The 19698-nt window shown below is 40.7% G+C and overlaps 1 protein-coding gene across 2 annotated transcripts in view; it reads left to right on the top strand.

Moving 5' to 3' along the window:
• Positions 1-19698, top strand: part of PLEKHM2 (pleckstrin homology and RUN domain containing M2) — a 1089177-nt gene that overhangs the window by 1024864 nt on the left and 44615 nt on the right. For both annotated transcript variants that reach the window (XM_044061870.1, XM_044061869.1), the window contains one exon: positions 12312-12491. In XM_044061870.1, coding sequence (XP_043917805.1) covers positions 12312-12491 — 180 coding nt within the window. The remainder of the gene's footprint in view (positions 1-12311; positions 12492-19698) is intronic.

Below are 19698 nucleotides of genomic sequence, written 5' to 3'. Positions count from 1 at the left end.
ATGACTCTAAAACAAAGGCAATAGCAGTAAATTATGTAGCCACATACGAATTGCTTCAGCAGTATCCATAGTTATGGGGATATGATGAAGTGCAGTATTTAGGAGTATGGATTAAAAAATATTCTGGTGCGGCAACCAAGGATTTGTGGGAAGGGGCTAAACAAAAGATAAAACAAAAAATGGGAAATTGAAAGGTCTGTTACATGGATAGTAAGATACAAGCAGTTAAATTGTTTTTAGTCCCTTCAATCTTGTACACAGGTCAGGCATATTTTTTAAAGCATAGGAGAAGTTGTAGACAGCATTTAATACATAGCTGAAGGATTTTAACTGGGAGGGGAAGATGACAAGAGTGAAGTGGGAAAAGTTGATTATTCTAATAGAACAAGGCAGATTTGGATTACCCAATTTGAAGGGGTATTTCAGAGCTGCACGGTTAAGGCTCCTTTACATAGCACAAGCAGAAACCTATAATTCAAAGTGGAAGGTAATGATGATGAAATGGGAAGTTCACGAAACAGGGAGAGACTGGGATGCAGACCTTTAAGGAGAATAACAATAACCGTACAGAATAATATATCTGTAAAGTAGCAGAAAGAATTCTAAGAACTAAACCAACATGGGAATGGAGAAATTAGATTCTGCCTGGGTACAGACAATAGGAAAGAGGGGGCTGGAATTTACTGGAGAAAACTGGCAAAGGAACCAAGGTATTGGGAGCAAATAACTAGAGGGAAAGGTAATAGAATGGGAAGATGCCAAGAATTTATTTGGGCTGCAGGTTAGAGTGCCTTCCTTATCAAGGATTGATATCAGAGTATAAGAGAAAGAAATAGGGGGTCCTAAATGAAAGACCGGCACTGGTGGAGTTTTTAGTAAAATTTGGAACAGAAGCTGCTGTCAAAGGAATAATTAGTAGAGTATATAAAATATTGCATGATAACTGTAAGAATCAATCAGAGGAGTTTAGAAATGATTGGGAAGAGAGATTGGGTAAGCAAGTCACAAAGAAACTATGGGGGATATATGTTTATCTCCAAATATGCAACAAAATCTAGATGATTTGGGATTTTTGCTTGGAAATGCTTTCATAGATGTTTTTATACCCTAAATAGACTTCAGGGAAGTTTTCTTCATGTAGACAGCAAATGTTGGAGGTGGGATGGGAAGAAAGGTAATTGTGAACATATTTTCTAGGACTTTAATGAGTTGTCAGACTTCAAAGATTCCCTGTAGACAACTCTATCTGAGATACTGGGTTAACAAACTGATGTAACTAGGGAAGTTATTTTTCTGAGCTATGATACAGAATTGGAATTGCCTAGACAAATTAAGTCCTTGCTGAGTCTAATTAAGGTGTCCGCCAAAAAAAAAAAAAAAAAAACAATTACTAGAAATTGGAAATCAAAGTCTAAACCAGCTGTGCTAGAATTAGTGAATATAGTAACGGAGATAAAACAACTGGAATTAGGATATTTAGAAAAGAGGCAGAAAAATACATTCAGTATGCAAGTAAATCCAGTGACTACAAAAATAAAAACAAATGAAGAAGAATTTAATTGGATTTTACACGTAGCGGCACATATTTTACCTGGTTTGAATGGCTATGTATCTTTACAGCCTTTATTGAAAGAGAAACACAAATGAGCCTGATTGTCATCACGTGACCCACTTTGATATTGTATAAGTGGTATATGCTATTTTTTGTTTGCATGGAAGCCGCGGTGGTACAGCAGTAGCGTTGTTGCCTCACAGCAAGAGGTGGTTCTGTTCGATTCACGGCTGGAGTGCCTTCTGTGTGGAGTCTGCATGTCCTCCCTGCGGTCGAGTGGCCTCCGAAACACATGCGTGAATGGGTGTGCCTTCGCTGGCAACTTGGCACCATAAAAAATCTACTGCCAATTATTAGCGGACCGGAGTTCCGCTATGGCGACCCCTAACCGGGAAAAGCCGAAAAGACAAACAAACATGCCTGAAGAAGCCTTGTTTAAGATGAACGTTTTTACTAGCATTTTTAAAAGTTGTTTGAGTCTAATATACCACTTTATTACCAGCTGTTCGTGGTTCCAGTGACTCCTATTTTACTTGTTTGATATTTAGAAAAGGGTGCGAGCAAATTACACAGGAAAATAATGGGAATTGTGAGAGTAATACATACAGGGAAGGGATGAGGTTTAAAGGAAGGCAGGATTTGAATAAACTGTCTAATGTTTGATAGTGATTGGATAGATTATAAGTGATGCATAATGTTTGCAATTAAAATTGTCAGTATAGTTTAAGGTATAAAATGCTTGCAACTAAGATTATGATTATGTCAATATGGTTTGTTTTGCATTTATATAAAAGTATGATTGCCTCTGTCATAAATTAGTTTTTTTTTGTTTATGGATAGTAAGATGCAAGAAGTGAAAAAATGTTTGCCCTTTTAGTTTTATATACAAGTCAGGCATGTTTATATCGCCCAGAGGAGAAGTTGTGGACAATAATAAAGTTGAAGGAATTTATTTTGGAGGGGAACAGGGTAGAGTTTAGTGGGAAAAGTTGATTCTCCCAGTAGAAGGTGGTGGTTTATGATTACCCAATTTGAAAGGTTGTTTCACAGCTGTACGGTTAAGGTTCATATACATAACACAAACAGAAGGTTATAATTCAAAGTTTAAAGGGATGATAAGGTAGGGAGGGAGTTCAGTAAATATGGAGAGTGTGGGATATTGGATGCAAATCTATGAGAAGAATCACGACAACAATTTAGATTGTTTTCATAAAGTTGCAGATTTTATTCTAAGAACTAAGCCAACTCTGGAATGGAGAAAGATTTTACCAGTAGGGATGGCTGCAAGTATAGGTACAGAATATAGTTTCATAGGACGATATAAGCCTAGCCAAGAATTTCACCCATGTTGCCACAAAGTCAGCATCTGTTTTCCTGTCAGCTGGGCAAGAGGAGGCCAGAATTTACTGGAAAAAATGGCAAAACAACCAAGATATTGGGAGGGAAATGTAATAGAGTAGAATGAGGCCAAGTAGAAGGTCGGATTACTAGTTAGAGTTAGTCTGCCTTCCCTGTCAGGGATTGATATCAGAGTATAGGCAAGGACATTTAAATTCCACGGCATGTGGAGGCATGAACATGCATTACAAAGACCCATTGCACACCAAGCCCTGGGACATGACAGGACATGTCCAGGGAATGTTAGAAAAAAAAAGTGTTCCCCGTTTCTCAGATTATGGCTCCTTTTCCCAGCTTGCTCAGCTGCTCTCCTTCAGTGGTCAGCATGTGTGCGTGTAGACATAGATATATAGTATGGGTTTATGGCAGCCAGGATTCTCAAAGGCCAATATGTGATGGGCTTCACAGGCTCACCTAGGAGTAGGCAAGTTTATCAGTAAAAGTGTGAAGCAGTAATTAAGTCCAACAGCAAATCAAAGCAGTCTTGAATATCGCATAAGGCATGGAATAAAGAATACCATGTGTATGTTACAGAAGATCTATATGCTCGTACAATAAAAATACTTGTTTGAGATACTGAAGTCCTAACAGCTAGAATGGCAACCAGTAAGGAATCCCATATGGACATGATATAATAAAGAATATAGTGTATGAGATATATTTTGTTAGGTCCAATTTACATACCACTTATAGGCTTCTAATGTAATGAAGAAAGGTTGTTGAGTGGTTACTCCATGTAACATATACGTTTATAAACTGATAGTTTTAACACCCATAGGCCCCCCTCAGTTTGTCTATTTTAGTACTTTGATGACAATAGATGTTCTTTGTAGTATTTTACCTTTTAAATAAACAGAAATTTGGATTCTGGCAGCTGAACATTGGAACTTTTAAATCAAATAAGAACACATTATGACCTACCTGTGGTGGTATTGTGAGGTTTACATTTGCGTGTTTTGATACAAGATGTTACCCTGGATGCTGTGAAGATTTTCCATTCTTTAGTGAAGAAACTGATAGGAATCGGGGCTGTGATATGACATATTTATCTTCTCCAAGTTTTAATGGCTTTACAGAAGTTAACATTTTGTTTATTTTGGTGGTACAGTGATTTAGCAGTTCGTTGTAGTAGTGGACGTTTTTTCCTTATGCTGGCAGAATGTGTGGTTCAAGGGAATTTTTCATTCTTTTATTTATTTTATTTATTTACCGGGAAATTCCGACTGGACCCAGGTCCTTTTTCAGTGGATGCCCGGGGAGAAAAGCTCCACATCATGTACATGATAAATAGAGATAAAAAGTTGCAGCAATAGTAAAACATTACAGGTTGTTGACTTTAATACAATAACCAGATATTGATTATCAAAAGTATATACAGTAAATGTTGCAAGTAAAGATAGTTTCTTGTCATTTATAATAATAGTAATAAAGTTGTCAGACAAGATTTTAAAGTATGTAAAGACAACTAGCTAATTCTGACTGTGGATAGTCACGGGCTGTATCTTTGAGTAGAGCTATTAGGTCCAGCATAAGCAACCAACATTATTTAACTCCAGTTTGCCTGCTTTTACCAGAGTATAATATCTTGAACAGCATGAGAGAAGATTCAGAAAACTAAATGTAGTGAGGGCTGGATATTTTTCTCTGTAGAGAAATAGTTTCTCTAGTGTAAAAGCAAGGTATCTTCTGTTAAGATATTCTAGAGTCATACTTTGAGGGGTCATTTGCTGTGTGTAATATCTGAGTACATCCCCATAGCCACAGTTCTTTCATTCTTTAGCTGTGGTGCTGCTGTTGCATGTCCCCCACCTGCACACAGTGTGGCAACCTCATACAGTTTTTGAAAGGTGTATGTTATCCAGTGCTCCCAGATGTATTCTTGATACTCTTGCAGTTTGGATCTCAGTCCTAGCATGCTTCTTAGGAAGGTTTATTCCTAAGTTTGATACAAAAGATCAGACCTTTGTAGTGTGTACATGGTTGTCAGATGAATATTGAGGACCAACGTAGGTGCTGTTTGTGAAGGGGGGGGGGAGCATGTATGGAGTACCCATAGTGTCTGGTTTCAACTCAGCCTCAAATTGTAGAAGACAAAAGATTAAGGCCTGTCGAAGTGTGAGCAAAGTGGGTGCTGTGGGCAGAGCAAGAATCAGCAGGAGGGTAACTCGTGTGCATCTAGACATGAGTCAAATCAGAATGGAAAAGTTAGGAGAGCAAGAGGGCAGGCTTAGGCTAAAGCGTAATCCAAAGCCATCATTTTGATATCCTCTAGCTGACTTCACTGTTGGCTATTGAAGGACTAAGCAAATGCTTAGCGTGATCAAAATTTAGTACCTTTCAAACCATAGAAGCTTTTCATCTGTTTAAATATTTATAGATTATTTTACCTGGGCTAAAAATATTGGTGAAAATGTTATCCTTCATCATAGTATATGGAAAAATAAAAATTTAGAAGTAGTTTAAAGATAAAGAAGTATTAAGTAAAATACTAATGCTAGCAGTTTAATCCGCGAATGTACAGCGGTAGCATTGTTGCCTCACAGCAAGAGGTTCTCTTGTTCGATTCTCAGCTGGAGTGCCTTCTGTGTGGAGTCTGCATGTCCTCCCCGTGGTCGAGTGCCCTCCAAAAGACATGTGTGAATGGGCGTGCCTTCGTTGAAGGTTGAACATCGGGCTGGCAACTTGACCCCATAAAAATCTACTGCCAATCATTAGCAGACCGGAGTTGCACTGTGGCGACCCCTAACCTGGAAAAGCCGAAAAGACAAACTAATGCTCGCAGTTTGAGAAAACAGATCATTCTCACTGGAATTCAGCTAGCTTTATATCCTTTTCTCTGTTGTGAGGGTGAAGTGTCCGGTTTTGTATCAAAGGTGTATCCTGTGTTAATGCTGTTATCTTTATTTCCTGTTTGACCTTTGCTATTATTGTGTCCTTGTCCTTCCTGGAATAAGCTAGTTTGGAGCATGCATGGCTTTACATATATATAGATGTAGATACAGATAGATATAGATATATATACATATATCTGTAGGAATCCCAAACACTATGTTTATGTAGACTCTCTTGATGCACTTTATTAACAAATGTTCCCAAAGTGTCTTTGAAGCTGTCTTCTTAACAAGTACCACGTGTAAGGGTCACATTTCTCACTAAAACATTGCATGTAGCTGCTGTGAAGTAATCCTTGCTTATAAGGTACACAAAAAAGTCTGTCCAAGTCACAATTACTTACTGCTTTCATTTGCTGTTGCATTTGTCTTGCAGGTAATACCACAGGGGGTGGCTCCCTCACCTTGTATCCCTTGCTGCCTTGTTGTGACAGACAAGAAGCTATTTTCATGTCATGAGGACTGTCAGACCAGTTTCTTCCGTTTACTGGGTAATGCTGACCTCGCCGATGTTACTGCTGTGTCGATAAAAACTGGAAAGGAGTACTGTATACTGGTGAGTTTATATGTTTCTCTGCTTTTATTAGCGTTTTCTTATAAGGTGCAAGTGTTATGATCCATTATACTAATCGGTTCGTTGGTCCTGGATTCTCATCGGACATCTGAGTATTAGAAGGGCTTCACGCTTGCCAAAATCATTAAAGGGGGTGAAGGGATTAGAGGATAAGTAAACTGCTGAAAAAATTAGGAAACACTTAGCATGGCTGAGCGATAGAACTAAAGAGGTACGAGATGGTTTGACATGGTAAGGGGAATGGGTGAAGGGATGTCTTACAGAAATGATGAGGACAGGAAAGGAAATAGTATAGTTAGAAAGTTAAAGGTGATATATTGGGAGCTTTGAGCAGCCATCTGTCCCTGGAGGAGTGGTTCCAGCCCAGAAGTTAGTAGTTTGTGGGCCATTTTGGGCTAATCTCTATCTCTTTCATTTCCCTTCTGTAAAAACCACGTTTGCATGGTTTTGCGCGTCTGGGCAGTGCCGGTTAGCTAGGGCTAAATTTATCCCGGCTCCACCAAGTCTCCTCTTCAGTTTTTCCCTTGAAAGTAGTCTAACTCTCATCCTAGAGTCCAGCACTTGCTCAGACCTAATAGCAAGCACTAATATACCCTGACACTTGATTGCCCAGCAGGACAAGGCTCATTATTCACCCCTCACCAACTAAGCAGCTCACCCTACTATTCAGACATGACCAAAGGGCAATTTCAGGTATACTCTCCAGTCCAGCTGATGAACCTGCATATCAAGTGCCTCATGTACACAGACAACCCTCTCCTCCTACCACAAAACATTAACATATGTGAGAGATGCAGTTATATAACTAAATTGGAGGCTAAGCTCTCTCTACCCAAGACTGGAACAAGCAGTAATGAGGCAAAGGTTAACACTTGCACCACACATCCAGCTTCACATAGACATACTAAACCAGCACTGGCAAAAAATACACATAAATACACTAAATCATACTCTGAGGCTGTAAATAAAAACCTGCAAAAGCATCACAGACCTCCAAAGCAGACAGCCAAAAAACCTGCACCTCCCGTCACAAACCAGACAACACACAAAACACAAAATCAGTGTGCCGCACAATCACAGCCCTTAAGGCAAAATAACATACCTAACACACTAATAATATGCGACTCTATAGTCAGGTACACTGACGGTCCCACTCACTAGGCTGGACAAGAAGGTTACTGTTAGCTGCCTGTCGGGAGCCAGAATCCGCCACATAACACAAGCACTCGGGTCACTCCAGAAGAAGTACAAATATGACTGTCATTGTTCATGTTGGTGTGAATGACCCGAGACATACCTCCCTGGACTACATGAAAAGAGTCATGGAAGACCTCTCTGATCATGTAGCCCAGGCGGGTATGACCCTGACTCTGAGTAGCATCCTGCCCTCACCAAGAATGATACCGCAGTATAAAGAAAAAAATGATCAATTTCAACAATTGGCTAAGCTTCTGGTGTCATTCAAAGGGGATCCAGTGTCTGTCAGCCTGGGGCGACATGCTCGACAGGCCTCGTTGCTTCACAAGAGACTGCTTGCACCTATCCACCCCTAGGCTTTGAAATACTGGCCAAGGCTCTTGCTGCCCCCATAGTGCCTTTTTTAGGCAAGGCTCAAAAGTCAAACCGACCTCCGTAAGCAGCACAAATAAAAAAATGAGGGTTTTGATACTCAATGCCAGGAGTTTAAATCTCAAAATGCATGCGCTCGAAGCACTCCTCAGTATGGAGAATGTCGACATCTGTGCAGTAACTGAAACCTGGTTCAAGGCTCCACAGAGCACCCCAGCACTACCGGGCTACAACTCATACCACACATTTTGGCCACAGAACATGGACCAAAACACAAAAGGAGGGGGTGTATCCATATTCATCAAGTATACCTACACCTCCAGGTTAGTGGTGCAGCATGTTACCTCCGAAATCATCCATGTGCTACTAACATCAAGCAAATCTGCAGTGCAAGTTGTGGCCTACTACAGATCACCCTCCATGACCCAGGACCACCACTCCACCTTTCTGGAGACACTGGAAAACATGAAGGTCCTACCGAACACCCTGATATTGGGCAATTTCAATTACCCTACCGTTAACTGGGAAAACTACTCAAGTACAAACTCCCATGTCCAGCACTTCCTGGAATTTATCAACTCAAATGCTCTGGATCAGCTGGTAAACTCCCCTACCAGAGGTGAAAACATATTGGACCTGGTCATCACCAACATGGGCGACAGGTGTTCACACCAGAGGTCAACCCATCAGTGGTTAGATCAGACATAAACTAATCACTCTGGATGTCCACACCCCACCACCACCCCCAACTAAGGAATCCACAGTAAAAAACTTTTCTAAAGCAAACTTCACCTTACTTAAGACAGAGGTGGTAAGTTTCACAGCCCCCACGCTAAAGGATAATGCTGCGCAAGATGCAGAAACCTTTACAGATGAACTCTGAGCAACTACAAGGATGCATGGATCGTGCCATCCCTAGCAAACCCAAGACTCACTTCCCTAAGAGAAGAAAACCAGTCTGGTGGTCCCTTGCCATAAACAGGCTATACAATAGAAGGAGGAAACTAGTTCAGAAAAAAAGCAAATCCCAAGAAGGAAAGACATCCCTGATCAGTAACAGTAAGAAACTAAGGTCCCTCATAAAATCCTCCCAAGGCTAACTTCAAAATAAAAATAGCCAAGGATTCGAAAGATAACCACAAAGCCTTATTTAGCTATGTCAAGAATCTAAGTGGAAACTCGCAGATATGCTCTGATCTAGTGCAAAGTAGCACAAAATATACTGAACCCACTGATATTGCCGACATCCTGGCAGATAGATTCAGTGCAAACTTCAACCCCCTCTCACCCCCAAAAGGGCCCACAACAATACCAGAGAAGTGTAGTGTCCAGGAAATCACAGACGCACAGGTGAAAACAGCCTTTTCAAAAGCCAAAAGCACAGCATCAATGGGGCCAGATGGTGTCCCAAGCTGCATCTTGCACGAACTACAGAATGAACTAACCCCCCACCTAAACACACTGTTCAACCTCAGTCTCTCCACAGGCTACATGCCCATAGAGTGGCGCACAGCAACGGTTATTCCGCTCCACAAAGGAGGGGCCACAACTGACCCTGGTAACTATCGCCCCATAAGCCTGACTAGCCTGGTCTGCAAGGCTATGGAGCGCATCATCATGGAACTCATTAACAAAGACATTGGGAACCTCCAAAACTTGACCCGACCCAGTTCGGCTTTAAGGGCAGATCATGCCTACTAAACCTGGTTCAGATATATTTTGTGTTAGGTCCAATTTACGTACCACTGGTAGGCTTCTAATGTAATGAAGAAAGGGTGTTGAGTGGTTACTCCACGTAACATATACGTTTATAAACTGATAGTTTTAACGCCCATAGGCCCCCCTCAGTTTGTCTATTTTAGTACTTTGATGACAATAGATGTTCTTTGTAGTATTTTACCTTTTAAATAAACAGAAATTTGGATTCTGGCAGCTGAACATTGGAACTTTTAAATCAAATAAGAACACATTATGACCTACCTGTGGTGGTATTGTGAGGTTTACATTTGCGTGTTTTGATACAAGATGTTACCCTGGATGCTGTGAAGATTTTCCATTCTTTAGTGAAGAAACTGATAGGAATCGGGGCTGTGATATGACATTTATCTTCTCCAAGTTTTAATGGCTTTACAGAAGTTAACATTTTGTTTATTTTGGTGGTACAGTGATTTAGCAGTTTGTTGTAGTAGTGGAGGTTTTTTCCTTATGCTGGCAGACTGTGTGGTTCAGGGGAATTTTTCATTCTTTTATTTATTTTATTTATTTACCGGGAAATTCCGACTGGAGACACAGGTCCTTTTTCAGTGGATGCCCGGGGAGAAAAGCTCCACATCATGTACATGATAAATAGAGATAAAAAGTTTCAGCAACAGTAAAACATTACAGGTTGTTGACTTTAATACAATAACCAGATATTGATTATCAAAAGTATATACAGTAAATGTTGCAAGTAAAGATAGTTTCTTGTCATTTATAATATTAGTAACAAAGTTGTCAGACAAGATTTTAAAGTATGTAAAGACAACTAGCTAATTCTGACTGTGGATAGTCACGGGCTGTATCTTTGAGTAGAGCTATTAGGTCCAGCATAAGCAACCAACATTATTTAACTCCAGTTTGCCTGCTTTTACCAGAGTATAATATCTTGAACAGCATGAGAGAAGATTCAGAAAACTAAATGTAGTGAGGGCTGGATATTTTTCTCTGTAGAGAAATAGTTTCTCTAGCGTAAAAGCAAGGTATCTTCTGTTAAGATATTCTAGAGTCATACTTTGAGGGGTCATTTGCTGTGTGTAATATCTGAGTACAATCCCCATAGCCACAGTTCTTTCATTCTTTAGCTGTGGTGCTGCTGTTGCATGTCCCCCACCTGCACACAGTGTGGCAACCTCATACAGTTTTTGAAAGGTGTACGTTATCCAGTGCTCCCAAGTGTATTCTTGATACTCTTGCAGTTTGGATCTCAGTCCTAGCATGCTTCTTAGGAAGGTTTATTCCTAAGTTTGATACAAAAGATCAGACCTTTGTAGTGTGTACATGGTTGTCAGATGAATATTGAGGACCAACGTAGGTGCTGTTTGTGAAGGGGGGGGGCATGTAGGGGAGTACCCATAGTGTCTGGTTTCAACTCAGCCTCAAATTGTAGAAGACAAAACATTAAGGCCTGTCGAAGTGTGAGCAAAGTGGGTGCTGTGGGCAGAGCAAGAATCAGCAGGAGGGTAACTCGTGTGCATCTAGACATGAGTCAAATCAGAATGGAAAAGTTAGGAGAGCAAGAGGGCAGGCTTAGGCTAAAGCGTAATCCAAAGCCATCATTTTGATATCCTCTAGCTGACTTCACTGTTGGCTATTGAAGGACTAAGCAAATGCTTAGCGTGATCAAAATTTAGTACCTTTCAAACCATAGAAGCTTTTCATCTGTTTAAATATTTATAGATTATTTTACCTGGGCTAAAAATATTGGTGAAAATGTTATCCTTCATCATAGTATATGGAAAAATAAAAATTTAGAAGTAGTTTAAAGATAAAGAAGTATTAAGTAAAATACTAATGCTAGCAGTTTAATCCGCGAATGTACAGCGGTAGCATTGTTGCCTCACAGCAAGAGGTTCTCCTGTTCGATTCTCAGCTGGAGTGCCTTCTGTGTGGAGTCTGCATGTCCTCCCCGCGGTCGAGTGGCCTCCAAAAGACATATGTGAATGGGCGTGCCTTCGCTGAAGGTTGAACATCGGGCAGGCAACTCAACAACATAAAAATCTACTGCCAATCATTAGCAGACCGGAGTTGCACTGTGGCGACCCCTAACCTGGAAAAGCCGAAAAGACAAACTAATGCTAGCAGTTTGAGAAAACAAATCATTCTCACTGGAATTCAGCTAGCTTTATATCCTTTTCTCTGTTGTGAGGGTGAAGTGTCTGGTTTTGTATCAAGGGTGTATCCTGTGTTGTTAATGCTGTTATCTTTATTTCCTGTTTGACCTTTGCTATTATTGTGTCCTTGTCCTTCCTCGAATAAGCTAGTTTGGAGCATGCATGGCTTTACATATATATATATATATATATATATATATATATATATATATATATATCTGTAGGAATCCCAAACACTATGTTTATGTAGACTCTCTTGATTCACTTTATTAACAAATGTTCCCAAAGTGTCTTTGAAGCTGTCTTCTTAACAAGTACCACGTGTAAGGGTCACATTTCTCACTAAAAACATTGCATGTAGCTGCTGTGAAGTAATCCTTGCTTATAAGGTACACAAAAAAGTCTGTCCAAGTCACAATTACTTACTTCTTTCATTTGCTGTTGCATTTGTCTTGCAGGTAATACCACAGGGAGTGGCTCCCTCACCTTGTATCCCTTGCTGCCTTGTTGTGACAGACAAGAAGCTATTTTCATGTCATGAGGACTGTCAGACCAGTTTCTTCCGTTTACTGGGTAATGCTGACCTCGCCGATGTTACTGCTGTGTCGATAAAAACTGGAAAGGAGTACTGTATACTGGTGAGTTTATATGTTTCTCTGCTTTTATTATCGTTTTCTTATAAGGTACAAGTGTTATGATCTTATGACCCATTATAGAGGGAGCTGATGCTAATCTGTTCGCTGGTCCTGGATTCTCATCGGACATCTAAGTATTAGAAGGGCTTCATGCTTGCCAAAATCATTAAAGGGGGTGAAGGGATTAGAGGATAAGTAAACTGCTGAAAAAATTAGGAAACACTTAGCTTGGCCGAGCGATAGAACTAAAGAGGTACGAGATGGTTTGACATGGTAAGGGGAATGGGTGAAGGGATGTATTACAGAAATGATGAGGACAGGAAAGGAAATAGTATAGTTAGAAAGTTAAAGGTGATATATTGGGAGCTTTGAGCAGCCATCCTGGTGGAGTGGTTCCAGCCCAGAAGTTAGTAGTTTGTGGGCCATTTTGGGCTAATCTCTATCTCTTTCATTTCCCTGCTGTAAAAACCACGTTTGCATGGTTTTGCGCATCCGGGCAGCGCCGGTTAGCTAGGGCTAAAGTTATCCCAGCTCCACCAAGTCTCCTCTTCAGTTTTTCCCTTGAAAGTAGTCTGACTCTCATCCTACAGTCCAGCACTTGCTCAGACCTAATAGCAAGCACTGATATACCCTGACACTTGATTGCCCAGCAAGACAAGGCTCATTATTCGCCCCTCATCAACTAAGCAGCTCACCCTACTATTCAGACATGACCAAAGGGCAATTTCAGGTATACTCTCCAATCCAGCTGATGAACCTGCGTATCAAGTGCCTCATGTACACAGACAACCCTCTCCTCCTACCACAAAACATTAACATATGTGAGAGATGCAATTATATAACTAAATTGGAGGCTAAGCTCTCTCCACCCAAGACTGGAACAAGCAGTAATGAGGCGAAGGTTAACACTTGCACCACACATCCAGCCTCACATAGACATACTAAACCAGCACTGGCAAAAAATACACATAAATACACTAAATCGTACTCTGAGGCTGTAAATAAAAACCTGCAAAAGCATCACAGACCTCCAAAGCAGACACCCAAAAAACCTGCACCTCCCATCACAAACCAGACAACACACAAAACACAAAATCAGTGTGCAACACAATCACAGCCCTTAAGGCAAAATAACATACCTAACACACAAATAATATGCGACTCTATAGTCAGGTACACTGACGGTCCCACTCACTAGGCTGGACAAGAAGGTTACTGTTAGCTGCCTGTCGGGAGCCAGAATCCGCCACAACACAAGCACTCTGGTCACTCCAGAAGAAGTACAAATATGACTGTCATTGTTCATGTTGGTGTGAATGACCTGAGACATACCTCCCTGGACTACATGAAAAGAGACATGGAGGACCTCTCTGATCATGTAGCCCAGGCGGGTATGACCCTGAGTAGCATCCTGCCCTCACCAAGAATGATACCGCAGTATAAAGAAAAAAATGATCAATTTCAACAATTGGCTAAGCTTCTGGTGTCATTCAAAGGGGATCCAGTGTCTGTCAGCCTGGGGCGACATGCTCGACAGGCCTCGTTGCTTCACAAGAGACTGCTTGCACCTATCCACCCCTAGGCTTTGAAATACTGGCCAAGGCTCTTGCTGCCCCCATAGTGCCTTTTTTAGGCAAGGCTCAAAAGTCAAACCTACCTCCGTAAGCAGCACAAATAAAAAAATTAGGGTTTTGATACTCCACGCTAGGAGTTTAAATCTCAAAATGCATGCACTCGAAGCACTCCTCAGTATGGAGAATGTCGACATCTGTGCAGTAACTGAAACCTGGTTCAAGGCTCCACAGAGCACCCCAGCACTACCGGGCTACAACTCATACCACACATTTTGGCCACAGAACATGGACCAAAACACAAAAGGAGGGGGTGTATCCATATTCATCAAGTATACCTACACCTCCAGGTTAGTGGCGCAGCATGTTACCTCCAAAATCATCCATGTGCTACTAACATCAAGCAAATCTGCAGTGCAAATTGTGGCCTGCTACAGATCACCCTCCATGACCCAGGGCCACCACTCCACCTTTCTGGAGACACTGGAAAACATGAAGGTCCTACCGAACACCCTGATATTGGGCAGTTTCAATTACCCTACCGTTAACTGGGAAAACTACTCAAGTACAAACTCCCAGGTCCAGCACTTCCTGGAATTTATCAACTCAAATGCTCTGGATCAGCTGGTAAACTCCCGTACCAGAGGTGAAAACATATTGGACCTTGTCATCACCAACATGGGCGACAGGTGTTCACACCAGAGGTCAACCCATCAGTGGTTAGATCAGGCATAAACTAATCACTCTGGATGTCCACACCCCACCACCACCCCCAACTAAGGAATCCACAGTAAAAAACTTTTCTAAAGCAAACTTCACCTTACTTAAGACAGAGGTGGTAAGTTTCACAACCCCACGCTAAAGGATAATGCTGCGCAAGATGCAGAAACCTTTACAAATGCACTCTGAGCAACTACAAGGATGCATGGATCATGCCATCCCTAGCAAACCCAAGACTCACTTCCCTAAGAGAAGGAAACCAGTCTGGTGGTCCCTTGCCATAAACAAGGCTATACAATAGAAGGAGGAAGGAGAGGGCAGTATTAATTTTATGAAAGTACAAATAAGCAACTGGGTGTTCCATAGTAGGATTTGTTACTTGAGAAGGGCACATCATGTGTGTGCTCCAAATTTTGTCTTCAAAAATCATTGTTTTTCTTAATTTGCAATAAGTGTGTTTGTTCAGTAGCTGGAGACAAACTGGTGAGCTTAATACTTGGGTAAAGAGGAGTATGACAGTGACTTTTGCATGCAGTTTATGATCAGCGGCAGTCTGTGCTTCAGTTCTGAGAAACTGTTAAAAGCTTCATTCAGGGCTTTGTTCATCTTCTGTTTGAATTATTGTGATGTCTGTGATTGATTGTGGAAGTTTATTTGTAGCTCAGAAGAGAATCTGAAGGCTTTAAGGCTAAATTACAATGAAAGAATGCAGCAAGACACTCTCTCTCTCTCTCTCTCTCTCTATGTATGTATGTGAAATCCTTATTAGAATAATACTTTTGTTTGATATAGAGAACGTTAAATGACCTGTTGAAGTTTTAAAACCTTGATTAGAATGCCCCCAAGTGACTTGAATACACGAGGACATTCATCTTCAACAAAAATTAGTATCCATATTGTGAAATGATGGCCTTATATCTCAGACTCCACATGACTGTGGCATTAACTTTTTCCTGAATTAAGCTCAGATCATTGGTCTACACCGTCAGAAAAGGAACTGGGTCACTGTTTGGACAGCTATAGATTCCTGTATGGTTTCATGGGCATCAAGCATCTTGATGGCCAGTGGATCTTGAATTTATTCACCAAACCCACAAACCTTTTACAGTCATTCTGTAACTGCATCTTTATCAGAATTATAATTTGGGTTAAGCATAGATGCTGTGTTACCCATTACTCATTGGAACTGCAGTGCTTTTCTTTGGGATCCATCAGATAGAATCTTGAGTTTTTTTGTGTCATCTTGTAGCCACCAACTTGACAGAACTCCTTGTTGCTCTGTTTTGTTTTGGTGATGTTAGTCAAGCCTGAAACATGTTTGATATGTAGGAGTTTGAGATCACAGAGGCATTGGGTGGGGACTTAGAGGTGCCATGTCCTGATCTTGGTGACCAGTCACGTAATCATGTCTAACGTTTAACCAGGCCTGTTCCCTGGGCCTTATCTTGGGCTGTTCATTTTAATGCCAGGTCAATTCAGAAGAATTTGGGCATTGTGTTGCTTTTGCTGTAAACTGCTTACCTAATATTTTCATATAGACCAGTTTGGGTTGTAATTTTGGTCCTCACTTTGCAGCATCCATTCCTCCAGGAAACCATGCTGTTCACAGCCCCATTCAGGGTAGCATCAGTGGTGATGTTTAATGTTGAGGTGGTGAATGTTGGAGCTGCCAACCCCTTGAGTACATTATTGAGCAAGAGAGAGCTGCATATCCCTACTAGTGTGCCATTGATTTACTTGGGACATTTTCTGCAGACGTTCTCAGATATCCTCATTGATCTTGTGCTTGAGATGAGTAGTCTAGGGTGCACTTTAATAACTATGTGGGTGATTAGAAAGGTAAACTTACCATGGAATGTCTCAGTCTTGTACAGAGTCTTGGTTTCACTCAGCTAGTTACCACTACAGCACACACATTTGAACAGTCGCTGTACTTGGTGTGGAGACCAAGGATTTGGTGGTAAAACTGTCTCTTGGGCAACCACCAGTCGTGCCACATGATTCTGAGCTGGTTCAGTTCAGACAATTTTGGAGTGTGGCATTTTGATACGTGTAATGGAAAACTTCTTAAAGGGAGCTGGTGTTGACAGTCTAGCTTTGCTGGCAGCAGCATTTAATGTGGCCATAACCACTGCATTCTGTATCATTGCCCACAGTTGACTTGTATCTTGGATATTTTACTTGGTCATTTGTGTTCCATGCACATACATAGACTGGGGTGGTGGAAGGAGTACTTGTCTGCCTGAGGATTAGCTTAGTTTGGATGCTCATTATTTCATATACCAAACAGAAATCTCATGTAAGAGGACTATTTGTCCACTAAATTTTGTGCTGCATTAGATTGTCTGGTTTTCATTTTCATGTAATGGACATATAGTGCAGCCCAATCTGTCCTATGGCTTAAAAGGAAGCTGCACTTTTTTTTTACACAGATAAGTTGAGATCAGGAAGTCCCTGTCCTTTGATGCTCCTGTAGGTGCACTATGGTACATCTTCTTTCAATGGTCCAGTCTTTTACTGGATTTAATTTTGGTTTGTCATCTTTGATGTGGTCTTGAATGTGGTTTCACCAGTTCACTGCATCTTGATGGGCTGGATCCTATTCCAACAAGGCTAGTAAAATCTGCCTTGATTCACCAAGAGCAGTTATTTTTCAAATTGTTTACTGCTCATTGATATTTTTTTCCATCTTTACTTAAGAGGTCTCTGTTGCCCCATTGGCAATAAACTATCCATAAATCTATACTGGTGGGCAGATTGGTGTGATGAGGGAGATTATTTTTCTGAGCTGCTATACAGAATCGGAATTTCCTAGACATGGTAAGGCCTTGCTGTGTCTAATTATGGTGGCTGCCAAAAAAGCAGTTACTAGAAAATGGAAAGCAAAATCTAATCCAGCTCTATTAGAAGTAGTGAATATAACAACAGGGATGAAATAACGAATTGAGATCTTTAAAAAATGGTAGGAGCAAACTGCATAGGAAAAAATAAGAATTGTGTGAACAATACATACAGGAGAAGAATGAGGTTTAAAAGAAGGCAGGGCTTAAATGAGCGATGTAATGTTTGACTGAAAAGGATTGGGTAGATTGTAAGTTATGTGTAATGTTTTCAACTGGGAGTGTGTCAGTATGGATTGTGATGTAAAATGCTTGTAACTAGGAACCTTGGTGATCGGATGGGAGATAGGAAATTCACCCCGGGGATCACGTCAGTCGCTGTGCTAGACAGGGGTCCAGGGAAGTAAATACTGTGGGAAGAAATAGCCAAGGAATTGTTATGGCTAGGCTTGTATAGGCCCTAGGGCCAATAGCCTAGTACCAACCTATGAACCTATTGTATTGGTGTTTCTTTTCATTTATATAAATGTATAATTGCTTATGTCATAAGTGATGGTTTAATACAGATGTTCCTTATTTAAAAAAAGGGGCAAGAACTGAATAATTTATGTAATGTTGCTTGGGTTATATGATAATACATGTTAAGCATAGGTTATGTGGTATATAACAATATATATGAAATAATAATGTTTGCTAATGTTACTTTAATACAGTTTGATTACTTTTGTATAAATGTAAATTTGCCTGTGTCACAAATGATAGAGTAAAGGTATTTAAACAAAAAAAGACTATCCAGGAATATTGGCTTGTTGGACATTAGTTCCATGCCTCTAACATTCCTTTTTGCAGTTGAGGTTGTTGAGAAATTGTAGTGGTTTTGTGCAAATGTAGCTTTAATTGGTATGTTGTGGCCTCTCTGTCCCTTTCAAGTCTAGCTTTAGTTCCAGGCATAGCAGTGAGGCAGCCCTTATTTGGAGCTTTTGGTGATCTCTTGATTGCAACATTTCAGAAGTTATATTTCATCTTGGCCCTGCCTTATTTCTCAGTTTCTTTTGGTAAAGTGAACCATGCTGCCCCGATTAAGCATCTCAGACTATGTTGTGGTTCATAGGTTAGGACCAGGCAATCAGTCTGTGGAAGACAAGATAGATAAGGAGAGAATTTGAGGTGGCCCATCCGTAAATATACAGAATGGAACGTCGGTTATATAGTCATGCAGCTAGAGGCTGTGGGAATCAAAATGAACTGGGAAATATAGCTTGCGATTAGCTGTTACCGTTAAACCTCTGCACCAACACTGTCCTCTCCATAACACAGTGCTAAATTGGTCTACCTCACATCTCTCAGGTCACTCTTAGTGGGTGTCCTGAAAGTAGTAATTCCTCCAGTAGTCCTCTGTTAGTGTGGGTACTTCACAGCTCAACAATTAGCAGCACTTGTGTTCACTGTAGATGTGCTACACCTTTAGGAGAGATCTCAAGGGAGAGGTGGTATTATTTTTACACAGATCTGCTTTACTTACTACTACATTACCGTGCAGTCTCTATCTGACTTTTTTCACTCTTGATTGAAAACTGTTTGGAGTGTATATTCCAATGGATAGTAGGTGGCTGGCTGAGGCTAACAGTGGCAAAGATCAATAAATCTCCATTATGGCATCCTTTCCCTTCCACCCTTATATGGGGGGACAGACATTTCTAGCTCAGATACATTATTTGGGGCTGTCTTGACTCAGTGAAAAAAAACATATGTCAGACGTCATAGGGACATCATTTTCCATCCAAAGAATATGGACCAGAACTTGCACCTTATTAAGTTTGTGGACTTTACAGTAATGATTTATGCACTATTGTCTTGCAAACCAGTAGCTGTTAAAGTAGAAGGAAATAGCTTTCTGGAACTTTCTTGCTTTGGGCTTTAACCAGTGAATGCTGGTAATTTGATCTATTGTGCTTCTACCCCTTCTAAAGTCTATTTGAACATGTTGCCGTTTTGGTCCATCTATTGTTGATGTCTGGCTTGCAGGATCTTGAGCATTAACTTGCAAGCATGTGAAACAAGTGCAGCTGTTTGATAATT

This window comes from Protopterus annectens, chromosome 2.part0 (genome assembly GCF_019279795.1).
Source record: "Protopterus annectens isolate FY-2018-M chromosome 2.part0, PAN1.0, whole genome shotgun sequence".
Classification (NCBI taxonomy): domain Eukaryota; kingdom Metazoa; phylum Chordata; order Ceratodontiformes; family Protopteridae; genus Protopterus; species Protopterus annectens.
The sequence above is the reverse complement of the archived record's forward strand: the minus strand, read 5'-3'. Positions and strand labels throughout refer to the sequence as shown.